The sequence below is a fragment of the Oncorhynchus clarkii genome, unplaced genomic scaffold (assembly GCF_045791955.1).
Source record: "Oncorhynchus clarkii lewisi isolate Uvic-CL-2024 unplaced genomic scaffold, UVic_Ocla_1.0 unplaced_contig_456_pilon_pilon, whole genome shotgun sequence".
NCBI classification, from domain to species: Eukaryota; Metazoa; Chordata; class Actinopteri; order Salmoniformes; family Salmonidae; genus Oncorhynchus; species Oncorhynchus clarkii.
The window spans coordinates 83168-100927 of NW_027258115.1; the positions used below are offsets into that span (position 1 = coordinate 83168).

The 17760-nt window shown below is 39.5% G+C and overlaps 1 protein-coding gene and 1 non-coding gene across 2 annotated transcripts; both read left to right on the forward strand.

Moving 5' to 3' along the window:
* The first annotated feature begins 1513 nt into the window (after positions 1-1513).
* LOC139395718 (oocyte zinc finger protein XlCOF22-like) lies at positions 1514-8689 on the forward strand. Its single transcript, XM_071143061.1, has 2 exons — positions 1514-2109; positions 7340-8689. The coding sequence occupies exons 1-2, from the start codon at positions 1728-1730 to the stop codon at positions 8392-8394; spliced, it is 1437 nt and encodes a 478-aa protein (XP_070999162.1). The 5' UTR covers positions 1514-1727; the 3' UTR covers positions 8395-8689.
* A 6652-nt stretch (positions 8690-15341) lies between these two features.
* On the forward strand, positions 15342-15435 carry trnai-uau (transfer RNA isoleucine (anticodon UAU)). The gene is made up of 2 exons: positions 15342-15379; positions 15400-15435. It is a non-coding gene; the product is annotated as a tRNA-Ile (tRNA).
* The last annotated feature ends 2325 nt before the right edge of the window (positions 15436-17760 follow it).

Here is a 17760-nt window from a genome sequence, read left to right on the forward strand (position 1 = left end):
ACTGTTAGAGTAGTTTAATGCAGACCTGTAGCTACATGTGAATATGTACGTTACGAATACACGAGGATACATGAGGTGATAATAGTTTCGTGTAGCTCAGTTGGTAAACCATGCCGCACACAACGCCAGGGTTGTTGGTTTGATACCCGAGCGGGACCAGTATGAAAATGTATGCATATACGCTAATGTAAGTCGATCTGCGTCTGTTTAATGAGTAACATGTTAAACAATTAAGACCTAATTCAGGACTTAACTCCAGTCTTGACCGTATACTGTCAGTTGCATGCTACCGAGGTGGCTGACTAGCTGTTGTTGTTGAAGAAGCGTCCTGTCTACTAGATTACACGTCACGCTATAATATATATTTTACTCAACTGCGTTTTACCTTCCGAAATAATATCCTATTGGTAACAGAAGTGTGTTTAAAACACAGCTTTATTGGTTAATCTATTTTGTCTAGCAAGCTACCGAGGTGTCTGACTAACTGTAAATGCAGAGGGTATTTTACTCAGTTATAAAGAATTCTTATCACTTTACAAGGTCCCTGTAACACCTAAAGATTTTGCAATTGTTTTAGATGCCATTCCCTCAGGTGTTGCTATGTTATTCAGGAACGGGTCAAGACCCTCAGAGCCTACCTTCTGTTGACCCTGTTGACTCATCAGTAGGAAAGATTTGTTTCTCTTTTGGTCCATTCAACAACAGAGCGATACGAACCTTGTTTCAGCAGGATGTTTGTTGTATGTCATGCCTTATGTCATGCCTTATGTCATGCCTTATTGGAATGGATTTATTGATAATATCTGTGGGAAAAAAGTTTGGATGTTGCCACACACATACCTACTTGTTAACAAAATTAAGGAAGTTTCCTTTAAAATTATTCATAAATATTATCCTGCCAACCACTATATGAAGAAGTTTAAGGAAAACATCAACTCAAATTGCTCCTTTTGTAATGACCACCCAGAAACAGTTGTGCATCTTTTTTGGCATTGTATGCATGTAAGAAAACTGTGGCAAGACATCAGTAGGTTTATAATTGAACACATTTATGAAGATTTTACACTATTGTGGAGAGATGTACTGTTTGGATTCTTTACATACAATAGAAATAAGCGGAATCATTTTTATGTAATTAATTTCATTATTCTTTTGGCCAAATTTCATATACACAAATGTACATTTGCTAACAGAAAACCACATTTTCGTACCCTACAAAAAGAAATTGAACTGTATTTTAAGACGGTTAAATGCTCTACTAACAAAAAAGCTGTTAGAATTGTAAGTATATGCATGTCCCTTAAGGTCCTTGTGTAATTGTAATGTGATATTGTACCCCCTAGCTCGATTGTCTATTGTTTGTAATCTATGTATGCTTGTGTTCCCTCATGTGCTTTATGTATTGATTTGTTATTAATAAAAAAAATATATAAAAAAAATAAACTGCGTTTTACCCCAGTCAGCAAAAAGCATTGGGACTTTAAGGCGATGCTGCTGGTGTGACGTATAATCTAGTGGACGGAACGCTTCTTTCAACAGCAGCAACAGTTAGTCAGACACCTCGGTAGCTTGATAGACAAAATAGATTAACCAATAAAGCTGTGTTTTAAACACACTTCTGTCGTCTAGTTAGTTATCAGATTTAATTTAATATTTGCGGTGTTGTTATTAGTCAGCTAGCGGGCTGGTTAAGTTAGCATTAGCCTAGCTAGCTAACATCTCCGACCATGCGTTCACTAAGCTACTCTCCTCCTGCTAAAGAAGAGGAGGTCTGCTGGACGGAGAAAGAAGCTCTCGTCAGAGAGGAGGAGGAAGAAGAAGCTGTTACAGTAAAAAGAGAAGTAGAGGGTGAAGCTGTTATAGTGAAAGAAGAGAAAGACGTTTCAGTGAAAGAAGAAGAAGACGCGTTCAGAGTGAAAGAGGAGGAGGATGCCATTTTTGGAGTAAAAGAGGAGGAGGGGGAGATGACTGTTACATCGAAAAGGGAGGAGGAGGAAACTGGATATCTGGGCCCCGTTTCCCAAAGTCATTTTAAGGCGTCTAGGCATGGTTCTACAGATGAAGTTAGCCGTGAAATGCTTTTGGGAAACCTGGGCCTGAAAAACACTAGTAAGTACTGTCTTAAAAACAGAGGCTTAAACTCTGCAGTTGAACTGATGTGTGGTTTTAAAAGGGAAATCTACAGTTGCTTTTAAATTATGTATTTATAGCCATTGATTTTTGAAGATTATAAACTGTGTGGTTCCCGCCCTGAATGCTGATTGGCTGACAGCCATGGTATATCAGACCGTATACCAGGAGTATGACAACTTTTTACTGTTCTAATTACGTTGGTAACCAGTTTATATAGATAAGGCACGTCAAGGGTTTGTGGTGTAAACCAACACTGTGTAGCCTGAAAACGTGGTTAAAACTAGAATGTTGATATCGTGGATAGGAATTTTAGAGTAGTTACATTTCTCCAGCCCCATCCATCATCTTATTACCTAAACAGTGGTGGAATGTGTAATTACATCATCACATCATTGTTACATCATAAACGTTTATGAAGTGGCGGAATGACGCTTTATTGTTTCAACTGCAGGTTGGTTGGTTGATTTGATTGTGGCTTTTTAGGGGGGGGGGGGGGGCAGAGTGACATCTTTGTTATTGAACTTCTACAGGAAAAACTGTCCCAAAGTCTGGACAGTTGCTGCTCTGATTTGTCATCCCGGGGGTCCAGAGATTAAAAATGTAGCGTACTTTTGTGTGATAAAATCGTTTTTTATTACCAGTGTTTTGCATTAATTCCAGACTCTTTCAACTTGCAACAAAACAATGTATGAAATCTAAATCGGCAAAACGTTGTTTAACCCGGGTCAAGTTCGGTTCCTGTGCAAATCCCCCAGACACTCTAGAACACATATGTCAGAGTCAAGGCCCGCGGGCCACATCCGGCCCGCAAGAAGGTTTTTTACGGCCCCTGGGATGATCTTGATTTATTATTAGAACCGGCCCGCAGCAAGCCGGCAGCCCGCAGATCTTTTACACGCACCAATACTACATTTCCCACAATGCAAAGGTGACGCACCGAGCAGTAGGCTGCTTCATTTCAATATTTATTGGCACAGCAGTCGTCAGCATCACAGTAAAATTAACTTTCAGATACCCATCAAAAATGGCAAAACGGAAGGTGGATACTGAGAACCGGGGGTTTCAAACAAGGTGGGAGTCGGAGTATATGTTCACGAAGGTAGCTGGAAAACCTGTGTGTCTTTTGTGTGGAGAAAGTGTGGCGGTACTGAAAGAGTATAATCTGAGACGACATTATGAAACGAAACACGCGGACAAAAACAAGAATATGGACATGGAACAAAGGCTACAAAAGGCAGAGGAATTAAAACGAGGCCTCAAATCTCGACAGGCTCTGTTCAAAAAAGCCAAATCACAAGGCCAGGCTGCTGTCAAGGCCAGTTTTATTTTGGCAGAAGAGATCGCTAAATCAGCCCGGCCATTTACGGAGGGGGATTTCATCAAAAACTGCATGATTAAAGTTTGTGACGAAGTTTGCCCAGAAAAAAGGCAACTCTTTTTAAATGTGAGTCTGAGCAGAAACACCATTGCCGAGAGAGTAGACCAGTTGTCCATCAATCTAAAAGAGCAGCTTGTGAAAAAGGGAAAAGATTTTATTGCATATTCCTTGGCTGTGGATGAGAGCACCGACATTTCTGACATTGCCCAGTTGTCAATTTTCATCCGCGGAGTGGACTCCAACCTAAGCGTGACAGAGGAGTTTTTGGCTTTACGTCCTATGCATGGCACAACTACGGGGCATGATTTGTATGAAGAGGTGTCAAGATGTGTAAATGAGATGGAGCTGCCTTGGGAAAAACTCGTGGGTTTGACAACCGACGGAGCACCTGCGATGTGTGGACACAGGAGCGGACTGGTGGCGAAGATACGGGAAAAGATGCAAGAGGAAAACGCGACAGGTGAGCTGACAGCTTATCATTGTATCATACACCAGGAAGCGTTGTGCGGTAAAGCCTTGAAAATGGAGCATGTAATGAGCATCATCACGCGCACAGTTAACTTTATCAGAGCCAAAGGTTTGAATCACCGCCAGTTCAAGGCATTTCTGACGGAGTTAGAAACGGAGCATGGTGATTTGCCTTATCACACAGAGGTGCGATGGCTAAGCCAGGGAAAGGTGCTTCAAAGATGTTTCGAGCTTCGTGAGGAGATTTGTCTGTTCTTGGACAGCAAAGGGAAAGACACAACACAACTCCGAGACGAAATGTTTCTGTGTGAAATGGCTTTTCTGTGTGACATTACGAGTCATCTGAATGCAATAAACTTGCAGCTGCAGGGTCGGGATCGTGTCATCTCTGATATGTACAGTACAGTGAAGGCATTTAAAACCAAACTGACTCTGTGGGAGACGCAGATGCGGAAAGAAAATTTGAGCCACTTTCCCAGCTGCCAGACCATGAAAGAGAAGCTCTCTACCAGTGCGTTCCCGAGCACACAGTTGGCTGATAAAATAGGTATGCTTGCCGCTGACTTTCGACGCCGATTTGCTGACTTTGAAGCACAAAAAAGCAGGTTGGAACTGCTCGGTAACCCATTTGCTGTTGACGTGGAAAGCTCACCACCAAACCTCCAAATGGAGTTGATTGACCTCCAATGCAATGATGCACTGAGGGCAAAATATGTGGCAGTGGGTGCTGCGGAGTTCGCCCGTTTCCTCCCCGGCACAATGCCCCAGCTGCGCATCCAGGCTGCTCAAACGTTGTCTATGTTTGGCAGCACATACCTGTGTGAACAACTGTTTTCTTTGATGAACCTGAACAAAACATCACACAGAAGTCGACTTACTGCTGAACACCTCCACTCAATTCTGAGGATTTCTTCAGCTCAGAGCCTTACCCCGAACATTGATGAACTTGTGGAAAAGATGGGACACCACCAAGTATCACCCTCAACCTCAAACAAGTGAACATTACTGTGCAATCACATATTTAGAGTTTTTACTCAGTTCAAGTTTAAAAGTTAAAATGTAATATTTGTTTTCACTGCATGTTACTTCTCCTTAAACAAAGTGTTGTTTTTGATTAATAGATTTTTGCACTTTATTTTTTTGTATTTCAATCCAATTATATTTTAAAAATATTTCAGTTGAGTGGATGATAGAAAATTGCTATTATTGTTTTTTCTTTGAAGTAAATTTAGCCCACTTTTGCTAAAATAGAAAATATAGTCTACTGATGGTGCCTTGAATACCGGTTTCTTTCATTTAATGTTCATGTTATGGGGATATTTATATAAAGGAAATTTGTCTTTTGTGTCTGTTGAAAATTAAAGATTACTGACAGAGCCATAAGAAAATATTGCTTTATTTATCTGATCATATTGTAATATATTTGTTAGGTTTTCAGTAGGTTCAATTAGGTTCACTAGACTATATGCGTCATTTAAAAATTTTTCAATGAACATTCGAACAGTCCGGCCCTCGTCTTGTAGCTGATTTTTTTATTTGGCCCTCCGTCCATTTGACTTTGACACCCCTGCTCTAGAACGTCAATTATACCACGAAGGTCAACCACCATTACTCACCAATGAGACGAGCGGTGTTCACTTGATTGACAGTGCGGTTATTAGTTCTGAATATATATATATATATTTTTTTACGGTTGTCATAGGCAACTGTTGTTTTTGTTTTGATTATTACTTGAAACAGTCGCTAAGGTAATATCTTGTATATTTGGTTGTGATATTTGCAAAATACTTTATTCTTGATGCTGATTAACACCAGTAAGTACTTTCTGAAAACATAAACTCAGTTGTTGAACTGATGTGTGGTTGTTAAAAGGGAAATCTGCAGTTGTTGAACTGATGTGTGGTTGTTAAAAGGGAAATCTGCAGTTGTTGAACTGATGTGTGGTTGTTAAAGGGGAAATCTGCAGTTGTTGAACTGATGTGTGGTTGTTAAAAGGGAAATCTGCAGTTGTTGAACTGATGTGTGGTTGTTAAAAGGGAAATCTGCAGTTATTTTTACAATTATTTTTATTAGCTTGAATGCTAACACTCATTGATAGGCTGGTTGCAAAGCCAAAGAGCATTTTTACTGGTTGAGGTATTTTTTTAAAGTATAAATCAAATTTTATTTGTCACATACACATGGTTAGCAGATGTTAATACGAGTGTAGCGAAATGCTTGTGCTTCTAGTTCCGACAAAGCGGTTGATTTGTGACAATGACACAAACATTATATTTTGCAGGACATTATAACGAGCCTTACGATTATAATCCCAGAGTTAAATGTTCTCATAAACAACCTGGAAACGGAGGCTAATTTTGCAGCCTACGATCTTGAGATGATAATGTGCGGTAACATTCAGAATACATTGTGAAAAACTCAAATCTTCGCTCACCATTTTTGCTCCTGGCAGATATACTACATCCATAACTAGTGGTTTCCTCATTAGCAGATATACTACATCCATAACTAGTGGTTTCCTCATTACCAGATATACTATACTACGTCCATAACTAGTGGTTTCCTCATTACCAGATATACTACATCCATAACTAGTGGTTTCCTCATTACCAGATATACTACATCCATAACTAGTGGTTTCCTCATTACCAGATATACTATACTACGTCCATAACTAGTGGTTTCCTCATTACCAGATATACTACATCCATAACTAGTGGTTTCCTCATTACCAGATATACTACATCCATAACTAGTGGTTTCCTCATTACCAGATATACTACATCCGTAACTAGTGTTTTCCTCATTAGCATGTGCAGCCAATGTGATTTATAGGATATTTATTTTCATCAGGATATTTTCAACCTGTGTTCAACTTTTTTTTGTGAATTTTACCTCAATTTCGTTGTATCCAATTGTTAGTAGCTACTATCTTGTCTCATCGCTACAACTCCCATACGGGCTCGGGAGAGACGAAGGTTGAAAGTCATGCGTCCTCCGATACACAACCCAACCAAGCCGCACTGCTTCTTAACACAGCGCACATCCAACCCGGAAGCCAGCCGCACCAATGTGTCGGGGGAAACACCGTGCACCTGGCAACCTTGGTTAGCGTGCACTGCGCCCGGCCCGCCACAGGAGTCGCTGGTGCGCGATGAGACAAGGATATCCCTACCGGCCAAACCCTCCCTAACCCGGACGTCGCTAGGCCAATTGTGCATCGCCCCATGGACCTCCCGGTCACAGCCAGCTGCGACAAATATGGCTATTTTTGATCACTTGACTTTTTAGTTAAAATAAACAGTGGATTTCTGCTGTTGTGGGCCTTTAACCATCTGTTTGACTTTGTTGTTCACACAGGAGAGAGACGTGACTATTGTGGATCCTCTGGGGAGCCTCAACAACAGCATGATGCTGAAGATACAGAGAAGAGTCTCTCCACATCAGAACACCTCAAACACCAGTGGAAACCCACAGGGAAGAAACCTCACCGCTGCTCTGACTGTGGGAAGAGATTCCCCTCTTCAGCTGGCCTTAAAAGACATCTGAGAATCCACACGGGAGAGAAACCTAATAGCTGTGATCAATGTGGGAAGAGTTTTAGTGTTACAAGCAGCCTGAAAGCACACCAGAGAACACACACAGGAGAGAAACCTTACAGCTGTTATCAGTGTGGGAAAAGTTTTACTTCATCTAGCCACCTGACCATACACCAGAGAACACACACAGGAGAGAAGCCTTATAGCTGTGAATACTGTGGGAAGAGTTTTGTTACATCTAGCTGTCTGACCATACACCAGAGAACACACACAGGAGAGAGACCTTACCACTGCTCTGACTGTGGAAAGAGTTTTGTTATCTCAGGAAATTTAACGTCACACCAGAGAACACACACAGGAGAGAAGCCTTATAGCTGTAATCAATGTGGGAAGAATTTTTCTCACTCAGGCAACCTGATAGCACACCTGAGAATACACACTGGAGAGAAACCTCATTGCTGCTCTGACTGTGGGCAGAGATTCATCTTTTTAGCAGATCTTAAAATACATCAGAGAATCCATACAGGAGAAAAACCTTACCACTGCTCTGACTGTGGAAAGAGTTTTGTTTCATCAAAACATTTAAAATCACACCAGAGAACACACACAGGAGAGAAGCCTTATAGCTGTGATCAATGTGGGAAGAGTTTTGGAACATCTAGCAGCCTGAAAACACACCAGAGGGGACACACAGGAGAGAAACTTTATAGCTGTGATCAATGTGGGAAGAGTTTTGTTACATCTAGCAGTCTGACTATGCACCAGCGGACACACACAGGAGAGAAACCTCATAGCTGTAGTCAATGTGACATGAGATACTCTGATAAAAGATCTCTGATTAAACACCAGAAAATACATGAAGGAGTTGTTTCATGATATCAATGAAATAATGTAGAATGTTTTAACATTGTAGTAGGATTATTTTAATGATGTCACAATGTAGAATGTTTTAACATTGTAGTAGGAGTATTTTAATGATGTCACAAATGTAGAATGTTTTAACATTGTAGTAGGAATTTTTTAATGATGTCACAATTTAGAATGTTTTAACCTTGTAGTAGGAGTATTTTAACGATGTTCTGTTAATTTAAGTGTCATGTGGATATGAGCCTCATCAGGGGAAAAATCCAGGCTCTGTATTGAAAGAATATTATTTAACCAATAAAGTGTTACACTTACCTCGTTGGCAACCCACTTGAATTAAAACGCATCCCTCCAAAATGTAGCTGACTGTCTTCTGCAGGTTGTCCTCTAACCAGTGAGGCAAAAGATATCTCCCATTTTCAGGTGTTTTGTTTAGTTGTGTTCGTTTCAACAGCACGTACAACCTGATTTCCCCCCTAATCGATATCAGTGATTTATTACTACCTGTCAAAACAACAGTGTTTTTGGTGCTTGTGCAGTTTATAAGTTGCTTGTTTAAAAAAGATACAAGTAATATGTGTGGCAGATGTTTGTGTATATATCACATTTTATGTTTAGGTTTTCAATATATCACAAACCGTTTCTGCATATTGGTGATTGATTTGGACACGTTAAAACTGTTTTGACATTGGGGCTATCCCACCTAGCAAAATGTCATTGAAAACAAGACTATCCCACCTAGCAAAATGTCATTGAAAACAAGACTATCCCACCTAGCAAAATGACTTTGAAAACAAGACTATCCCACCTAGCAAAATGACTTTGAAAACAAGACTATCCCACCTAGCAAAATTACTTTGAAAACAAGACTATCCCACCTAGCAAAATTACTTTGAAAACAAGACTATCCCATCTAGCAAAATGACTTTGAAAACAAGACTATCCCATCTAGCAAAATGACTTTGAAAACAAGACTATCCCATCTAGCAAAATGACTTTGAAAACAAGACTATCCCATCTAGCAAAATGACTTTGAAAACAAGACTATCCCATCTAGCAAAATGACTTTGAAAACAAGACTATCCCATCTAGCAAAATGACTTTGAAAACAAGACTATCCCTTCTAGCAAAATGACTTTGAAAACAAGACTATGCCGACGTCCAATGTACATTTGGTTTTGTCCAATCTACCTTCGGTTTTGGGATAGTATAATAAATTGGTCTATAATACATTTTATAAACAAATCTACATCACTCCAGTATTTCTTTACAACATTATAGTGCTAATTGTCTTTATTCCGCTACTGAAGAAGCATGTCTCAAATCACCTCATATTTCAAACATTCAGCCTGACAAAATGTACATGTTTTATTATTCCATGCCTCACCAGTAAGTTAATTATTGCGAAGCGAAGGAGTGTACATTCTGTTTTGATATTTCAGCATATTTACAATTCATGTAAAATGTTGTAATCATAAATATTTATGCTACCGACTGAAAAAATGTTGGTTCAATGATGTTGTTTACGAACAATGTTGTACAACAAGTTTATATTGTTCTGTTGGATATTACACCCAGGCCTTACTATTTTAATCAATGTCACTTCCTTAGAATGATCATTAGTCTTGTATTGTTCTGTTGGATATTACACCCAGGCCTTACTATTTTAATCAATGTTATCTCCTTAGAATGATCATTAGTCTTGTATTGTTCTATTGGATATTACACCCAGTCCTCACTATTTTAATCAATGTCACTTCCTTAGAATGATCATTAGTCTTGTATTGTTCTATTGGATATTACACCCAGGCCTTACTATTTTAATCAATGTCACTTCCTTAGAATGATCATTAGTCTTGTATTGTTCTATTGGATATTACACCCAGGCCTCACTATTTTAATCAATGTCACTTCCTTAGAATGATCATTAGTCTTGTATTGTTCTATTGGATATTACACCCAGGCCTTACTATTTTAATCAATGTTATCTCCTTAGAATGATCATTAGTCTTGTATTGTTCTATTGGATATTACACCCAGGCCTTACTATTTTAATCAATGTTATCTCCTTAGAATGATCATTAGTCTTGTATTGTTCTATTGGATATTACACCCAGGCCTTACTATTTTAATCAATGTTATCTCCTTAGAATGATCATTAGTCTTGTATTGTTCTATTGGATATTACACCCAGGCCTTACTATTTTAATCAATGTTATCTCCTTAGAATGATCATTAGTCTTGTATTGTTCTATTGGATATTACACCCAGGCCTTACTATTTTAATCAATGTTATTTCCTTAGGATGATCATTAGTCTTGTATTTGTTCTATTGGATATTACACCCAGGCCTCACTATTTTAATCAATGTTATTTCCTTAGAATTATCATTAGTCTTTCAGGTTTTGTTATTCTTTAGTTTTTTTTATCCTCTTATGTTTGTTGTGGTGTAAATATTTCCGTTTTTATTTTCATAGAGTTGATTAGTTTTCCCTGTGAAGCGCACTGCGTTGCATCCGTGTCTGAAATGTGCTTCATAAATAATGCTCGGTTTGATTTGAACATATCGTACAACAAATTAACCCAATGACCGACCAATCAACAGACTCAAAACCAATGAACCCAATGACCGACCAATCAACAGACTCAAAACCAATGAACCCAATGACCGACCAATCAACAGACTCAACACCAATGAACCCAATGACCGACCAATCAACAGACTCAAAACCAATGAACCCAATGACCGACCAATCAACAGACTCAAAACCAATGAACCCAATGACCGACCAATCAACAGACTCAACACCAATGAACCCAATGACCGACCAATCAACAGACTCAACACCAATGAACCCAATGACCGACCAATCAACAGACTCAACACCAATGAACCCAATGACCGACCAATCAACAGACTCAAAACCAATAAACCCAATGAACCGACAAATCAACAGACTCAAAACTAATGAACCCAATGACCGACCAATCAACAGACTGAAAAACCAATGAATAAACATGTACCAAACGCAACAAAAAATATCTTGGTCCATGAATAGTATCTTAGTATGAATAACAGTATAAATGCAGTCGCTGGTAAAATAGTGCATGATATGTATGTTTAGTATCACTTTTCAACCAATCCCAGGTCATTTGTTGAAGATGAAAAATGTTGAAATCAACCATATGTTAAAGGATTCAACTACTGAAAACTGAAACTAACAAATGGATCAATCCCACTTTTCCAGCCTGCTGAAGGTGTGGTGGAGTGGTAAACACCACCCCCGGCTCTACCAGGGGCTTGAGGTGGTCTCCCACAGCTCTGCTTATGTCATGTTCTGTGGCCTTGCTGTTCTATTTCTTGACTGCCCCTGACACACAGGAACACATTTAGTCATATTATACTGAACAAAATATAAAAGACCCAGAAATGTTCCATATGTAGAAAGAGCTTATTTCTCTCAAAATTTGGCCTCAAATTTGTTTACATCCCTGTTAGTGAGCATTTCTCATTTGCCAAGGTAATCAATCCATCTGACAGTTGTGGCATTTCAAGAATCTGATTAAACAGCATTATCATTACACAGGTGTACCTTGTGCTGGGGACAATATAAGGCCACTCTGAAATGTGCAGTTTTGCCACACAACACAATGCCATAGATGTCTCATATTTTGAGGGAGTGTACAATTGGCATGGGATATCCACCCGAGCTGTTGTCAGAAAATTGAATGTTAATTTCTCTACCATAAGCCACCTCCAACGTAGTTTTAGAGAATTTGGCAGTACGTCCAATGGTGTCGTTTGGGGTTGTGGTACGGGCAGGCATAAGCTACGAAGAGGATTGCATTTTATTGATGGCAATTTGAACACCGTGACAAGAACCTGAGTTCTATTGTTGTGACATACAGTGGGGCAAAAAAGTATTTAGTCAGCCACCAATTGTGCAAGTTCTCCCACTTAAAAAGATGAGAGAGGCCTGTAATTTCCATCATAGGTACACTTAAACTATGACAGACAAAATGAGGGAAAAAAATCCAGAAAAACACATTGTAGGATTTTTAATGAATTTATTTGCAAATTATGGTGGAAAATAAGTATTTGGTCAATAACAAAAGTTTATCTCAATACTTTGTTATATACCCTTTGTTTGCAATGACAGAGGTGAAACGTTTTCTGTAAGTCTTCACAAGGTTTTCACACACTGTTGCTGGTATTTTGGCCCATTCCTCCATGCAGATCTCCTCTAGAGCAGTGATGTTTTGCGGCTGTTGCTGGGCAACATGGACTTTCAACTCCCTCCAAAGATTTTCTATGGGGTTGAGATCTGGAGACTGGCTAGGCCACTCCAGGACCTTGAAATGCTTCTTACGAAGCCACTCCTTCGTTGCCCGGGCGGTGTGTTTGGGACTAACCCCTGCCTCTGATTGACCATATCAGGCCAAACACAGAAACAGACAAACTAGACATACAATATAGAATGCCCACTCAGATCACACCCTGACCAAACAAAACCTATAAACATACAAAGCAAACTATGGTCAGGACGTGACACAAGCCTATTGGGAATTCTTGATCAATTATTGATCCAAAAAAGACACACACCTGTTCTGGGTTAATTCCATAGCTGTTTGCATGGCTTGGTAGTGTATTAGCTGGGTATGAGACATGATAATTAATACAATTGAAGTAAAGTATAAAATAAACAGTATTATCCTAAATTGAGAGATGAATTAAAAATCACATCAACATCATAATCTTTCAGAATGTACCTGTTTTCCGAATAGAATGACATGTATACAGATTATATTACAACTTTTTGTGTTTTGTCTTAGTGGTTGCTTCTTTAGTAAATAGGAAACTCAACAGTGTGTTAGTCCGAGAAACATTATTGAGATGGTTGGTTTATTGTTGTTGAAAAGCTTGAAATGTACACACATTGAGAAGTGATATTGCAGCAACAGTTTTAAAGGGGGTAATTGTATCAAATATATACCCTTGCATGTTTGAATTAGAGCTCCTTTAAAGTGTTTTCATCACAGCCTGGTAAACACATTCTTGTAAGTTGTCTACGTTGACATTTTAGGTTATGTCTCACAATGTAACATAATAATACTAAAGATTATGATAATAATGTTATATTATTTTTAAAATAATACATATCTGCAAACCAAATGTATTTCTGAAAACCCCTTTTTGCATCTTCAATAGTTGTAGATGTTCCAACATTCATAGATGACCCTCAGGGTCATATAACAACCTGGGTTGTTGTAGAGTGGGCATCAACACTCAGGAGTCAATGTCCTATCTTTTGTCTTTTTCATAGCCTGAGAGAGAGAGAATATATTCCACACTTAAATAATAGGTCATCGTTCACGCACACACAGCCCTGTCTTCATAGTTGTTTATAGTTTATTATCATAGTTTTGTCATAGCTTCTAATTATCGTTTCTAATCACAGATTGAATATAGTTGGCCTTGGTTTCTAATCATACTTTCTAATCAATAAGTGGGTCAAGTTGACCCTAAGAGGGCAGAAGCTATTGTTTACAGACAGTATGAATAAAAAACATTGTTTCATTGTATAAATAGTCTTCATTTTTAAAAACACACATGTAAATGCCTATAATTAATACCTATCATTCTTTAAATAATATATATATCTATACACACACATCACCTTGAATATTCAGCTCCCCTTCAAAAAAGTTCCATGAGGAAGGAAGGATTCCCCGATTATCATTTTATCTGTCCTGGGACTGCTGCCTGGTGTTTGGAGTTAGGGTAAGGCCATGAGGAAGGAAGGATTCCCCGATTATCGTTTTATCTGTCCTGGGACTGCTGCCTGGTGTTTGGAGTTAGGGTAAGGCCATGAGGAAGGAAGGATTCCCCGATTATCGTTTTATCTGTCCTGGGACTGCTGCCTGGTGTTTGGAGTTAGGGTAAGGCCATGAGGAAGGAAGGATTCCCCGATTATCGTTTTATCTGTCCTGGGACTGCTGCCTGGTGTTTGGAGTTAGGGTAAGGCCATGAGGAAGGAAGGATTCCCCGATTATCATTTTATCTGTCCTGGGACTGCTGCCTGGTGTTTGGAGTTAGGGTAAGGCCATGAGGAAGGAAGGATTCCCCGATTATCATTTTATCTGTCCTGGGACTGCTGCCTGGAGTTTGGAGTTAGGGTAAGGCCGTCAGTACAAAAACGTAGAATAGCATCTGTTTCATCGGCTCTTCCGAAGTCGTTCAGAGTGCACACTTTTCGTTTTTTAACTATCTAAATATTCTTGGGTATGCGGTTATTTGGACTTACGCCGAAAATTGTGTGATGGTGAAGGGCTACGTAACGGACAGGGTGAAGGTTTGCTTCTGAGAATCCCCGTCTAACAGTCGCTTCCCCAATCACTTATGTCCAGTAGCCTTCAGAAATATCCATTAGGAGGGATTCACAGACTATCTTTTTTTATCTGTCCTGGCCACTATATATTCGGGGCTGTTGGCCTGTGCTAAAGCTGTGCTAACATAGTGTTAAAAGTATGCTCCACTAGACTCGCTCCGCGTTCCGTCCCTAACTAGAGAATGTACGGAATGAGTTTACAGGGCCGTGGTGGCATTTTTTCGGGAGATATCATGTATGTTTGGTTTAGAGAACAAAGGCAGTGAATTCAAACAACAGGAGGGGATGTCGAGACATTTTGTCTACAACCGGGGTGGGGGCATCGGGCGCTTATTAGAAATATCAATGTTTAACCCCGGGGTGGGGGGCACCGGGCGCTGATTAGAAATATCAATGTTTAACCCCGGGGGTCGGCAGATATCTGGACATGCTGTATGCATGATAGTGCAAACCTTGGTTTCAAACGATCTTCCACAGAGATAAAGTGCTCCGAGTGTGTATGCCTGGGCAATGTTATAATTCAACATTTATACGCCCCACACACACAAACATTGGTAATCAGTGTATCAGGCTCCTGTGGCGCAATCGGTTAGCGCGTGGTACTTATACAGCAGTATGCAGCGAAGCAATGCCGAGGTTGTGAGTGCGAGCCTCACCAGGAGCATGCACTTTTCTTGAACCAGAAATTGTCCAGAAAAGGAGCATTTTTCAATCCATTTAGGAGGGCATTTCATAAGTATGTCATTGAGATAACAGGTCAGGGTGCAGGCACAGCTAAATTCATTTGATTTAATTCCCACATTTTTAGTACAAACTTTTTTTTGAGACATGTTAGAATGAATGACCAAATTTGACTCATATTTAAACATACATCACGAGTGTTTTATGTAAAACATTGGAGGCCCCAGTTGTGCATCATTACAAACTTTAACAACCAGTAATGTTTATAACATAACATTGTAGGAAAGACTATAAAATAATACATGTTTTTTTTAAAAGACATTACATTTCTCTGCGACCCTGGCGTGAGGAAAAGACAGCTTCTCCTTTCGTTAAATGGTGAGATACATTTTTAAAACCATTGATTTAATTCAAAATATTTAGTACATTTTAACACACGTTATAATTCAACATTTTTTTTTACTATTTCTTACAGATAAAGGGTCCGGTTAGCCCTGACCGTCATCCGTTTCCAATTCACCATCACAAAGACGCTTCACTGCTCCATCAAAGCTCTGTAAGTTTTCCCTCCATGGGTAGATCATCCATCCGGCATGTAAATCCTGGCTATGCCCACAGCATTAATTAATAAGATGGGTAGAAAACTGTTTAGCCATAAGTAAAGGCCTTTCATAAAGAGGCTGTCATGATTGACTGTGACACATATTTAACACGTATTGCTTGTTACAGAATACCACTGTTGTACATTGAATATCCCCTAGCAGAGGAAACTCAACAGTGTGTTAGGCTGAGAAACATTATTTAGATGGCTGTTTTATTGTTGTTGAAAACTTGAAATGGACACAATGCCAAGGGACCTTGTTTCTAACACACACACACACACACACACACACACACACACACACACACACACACACACACACACACACACACACACACACACACACACACACACACACACACACACACACACACACACACACACACACACACACACACAATGTCACATCAGTAGGGTAGAGAGAGGAAAAAGGGGGGAAGAGGTATTTATGACTGTCATAAACCTACCCCCCCAGGCCAACGTCATGACACCTACATATCAATTCATACACACAAACTATATAGGTCAAATAGGGGAGAGGGGTCGCGAGGTTTGATTTGCTTTTTGAAACCAGGTTTGCTGTTTATTTGAGCAACATGAGATAGAAGGAAGTTCCATGCAATAAGGGCTCTACATAATACTGTACGTTTTCTTGAATTTGTTCTGGAATCTTGGGGACTGTGAAAAGACCCCCAGTGGCATGTCTGGTGGGATAAGTGTGTGTGTCAGAGATGTGTGTAATTTGACTTGTAAGAACTTGATATCTCTACATTATGGGAACACCCGTGATGACAAAAGTACAATGATTCATGTTTTGCTTTAGCTTGAGATTAAGAATCAGTGGTAGTTATCTTGCCAATGCATGAAAAGGTCAACTGTACAAAGCCAGATGTGTGTTGAAACTATATTTTAGGTAACAGATGGATAAAGGGAACTAAGAGTTCCTGTTGATACTATGTTCCAGTCTTCCTTCCAGTCTTACATGATAGCAATAAGGGGAAGAGTCATTGGGAAACTAACTGCCAATAATACAATAAGCTGAACCCTGCCTACCAGAGACATCTTTGTAGTAGCAACTATTAATTATGAGCTTATGTGGTATTAAAGTTAAGGGACATCAGCCTGGGCGGGGTGATCCTCAGTAGGGGATAAAAAGGGAAAACATCATCTTTTGAACTGAGTGTCTTGCTTGCAAATTGCTGTAAGTGTAAACTCCGGGTTGCAATCCTTATTAAACAAACTAACCTCTGATCAAAGAAGTTTTCCTGTGGTCTCTTCTGTGCACATAGGGCAGAATTCCCTTACAGACTATGCAAACAATTTGGGATTTTCAACACATTCATTTTTCTTATAAAAATAATAAGTGATACAGTCAGTCTCTCCTCAACTCTTAGCCAAGAGTGACTGGCATCATAGTAATTATATCAGCCCTCTGTTTACAATTAAGAGCAAAATGTGCCACTCTGTTCTGGGCCAGCTGCAGCTTAACTAGGTCTTTCCTTGCAGCACTGGACCACACGACTGGACAATAATCAAGATTAGACAAAACTAGAGCCTGCAGAACTTGCTTTTTGGAGTGTGGTGTCAAAAAAGCAGAGCATCTCTTTATTACAGATAGACCTCTCCCTGTCTTTACAACCATTAAATCAATTTTGACCAGAACAGTTTACAATCTAAGGTAATGCCAAGTAATTTAGTCTCCTCAAC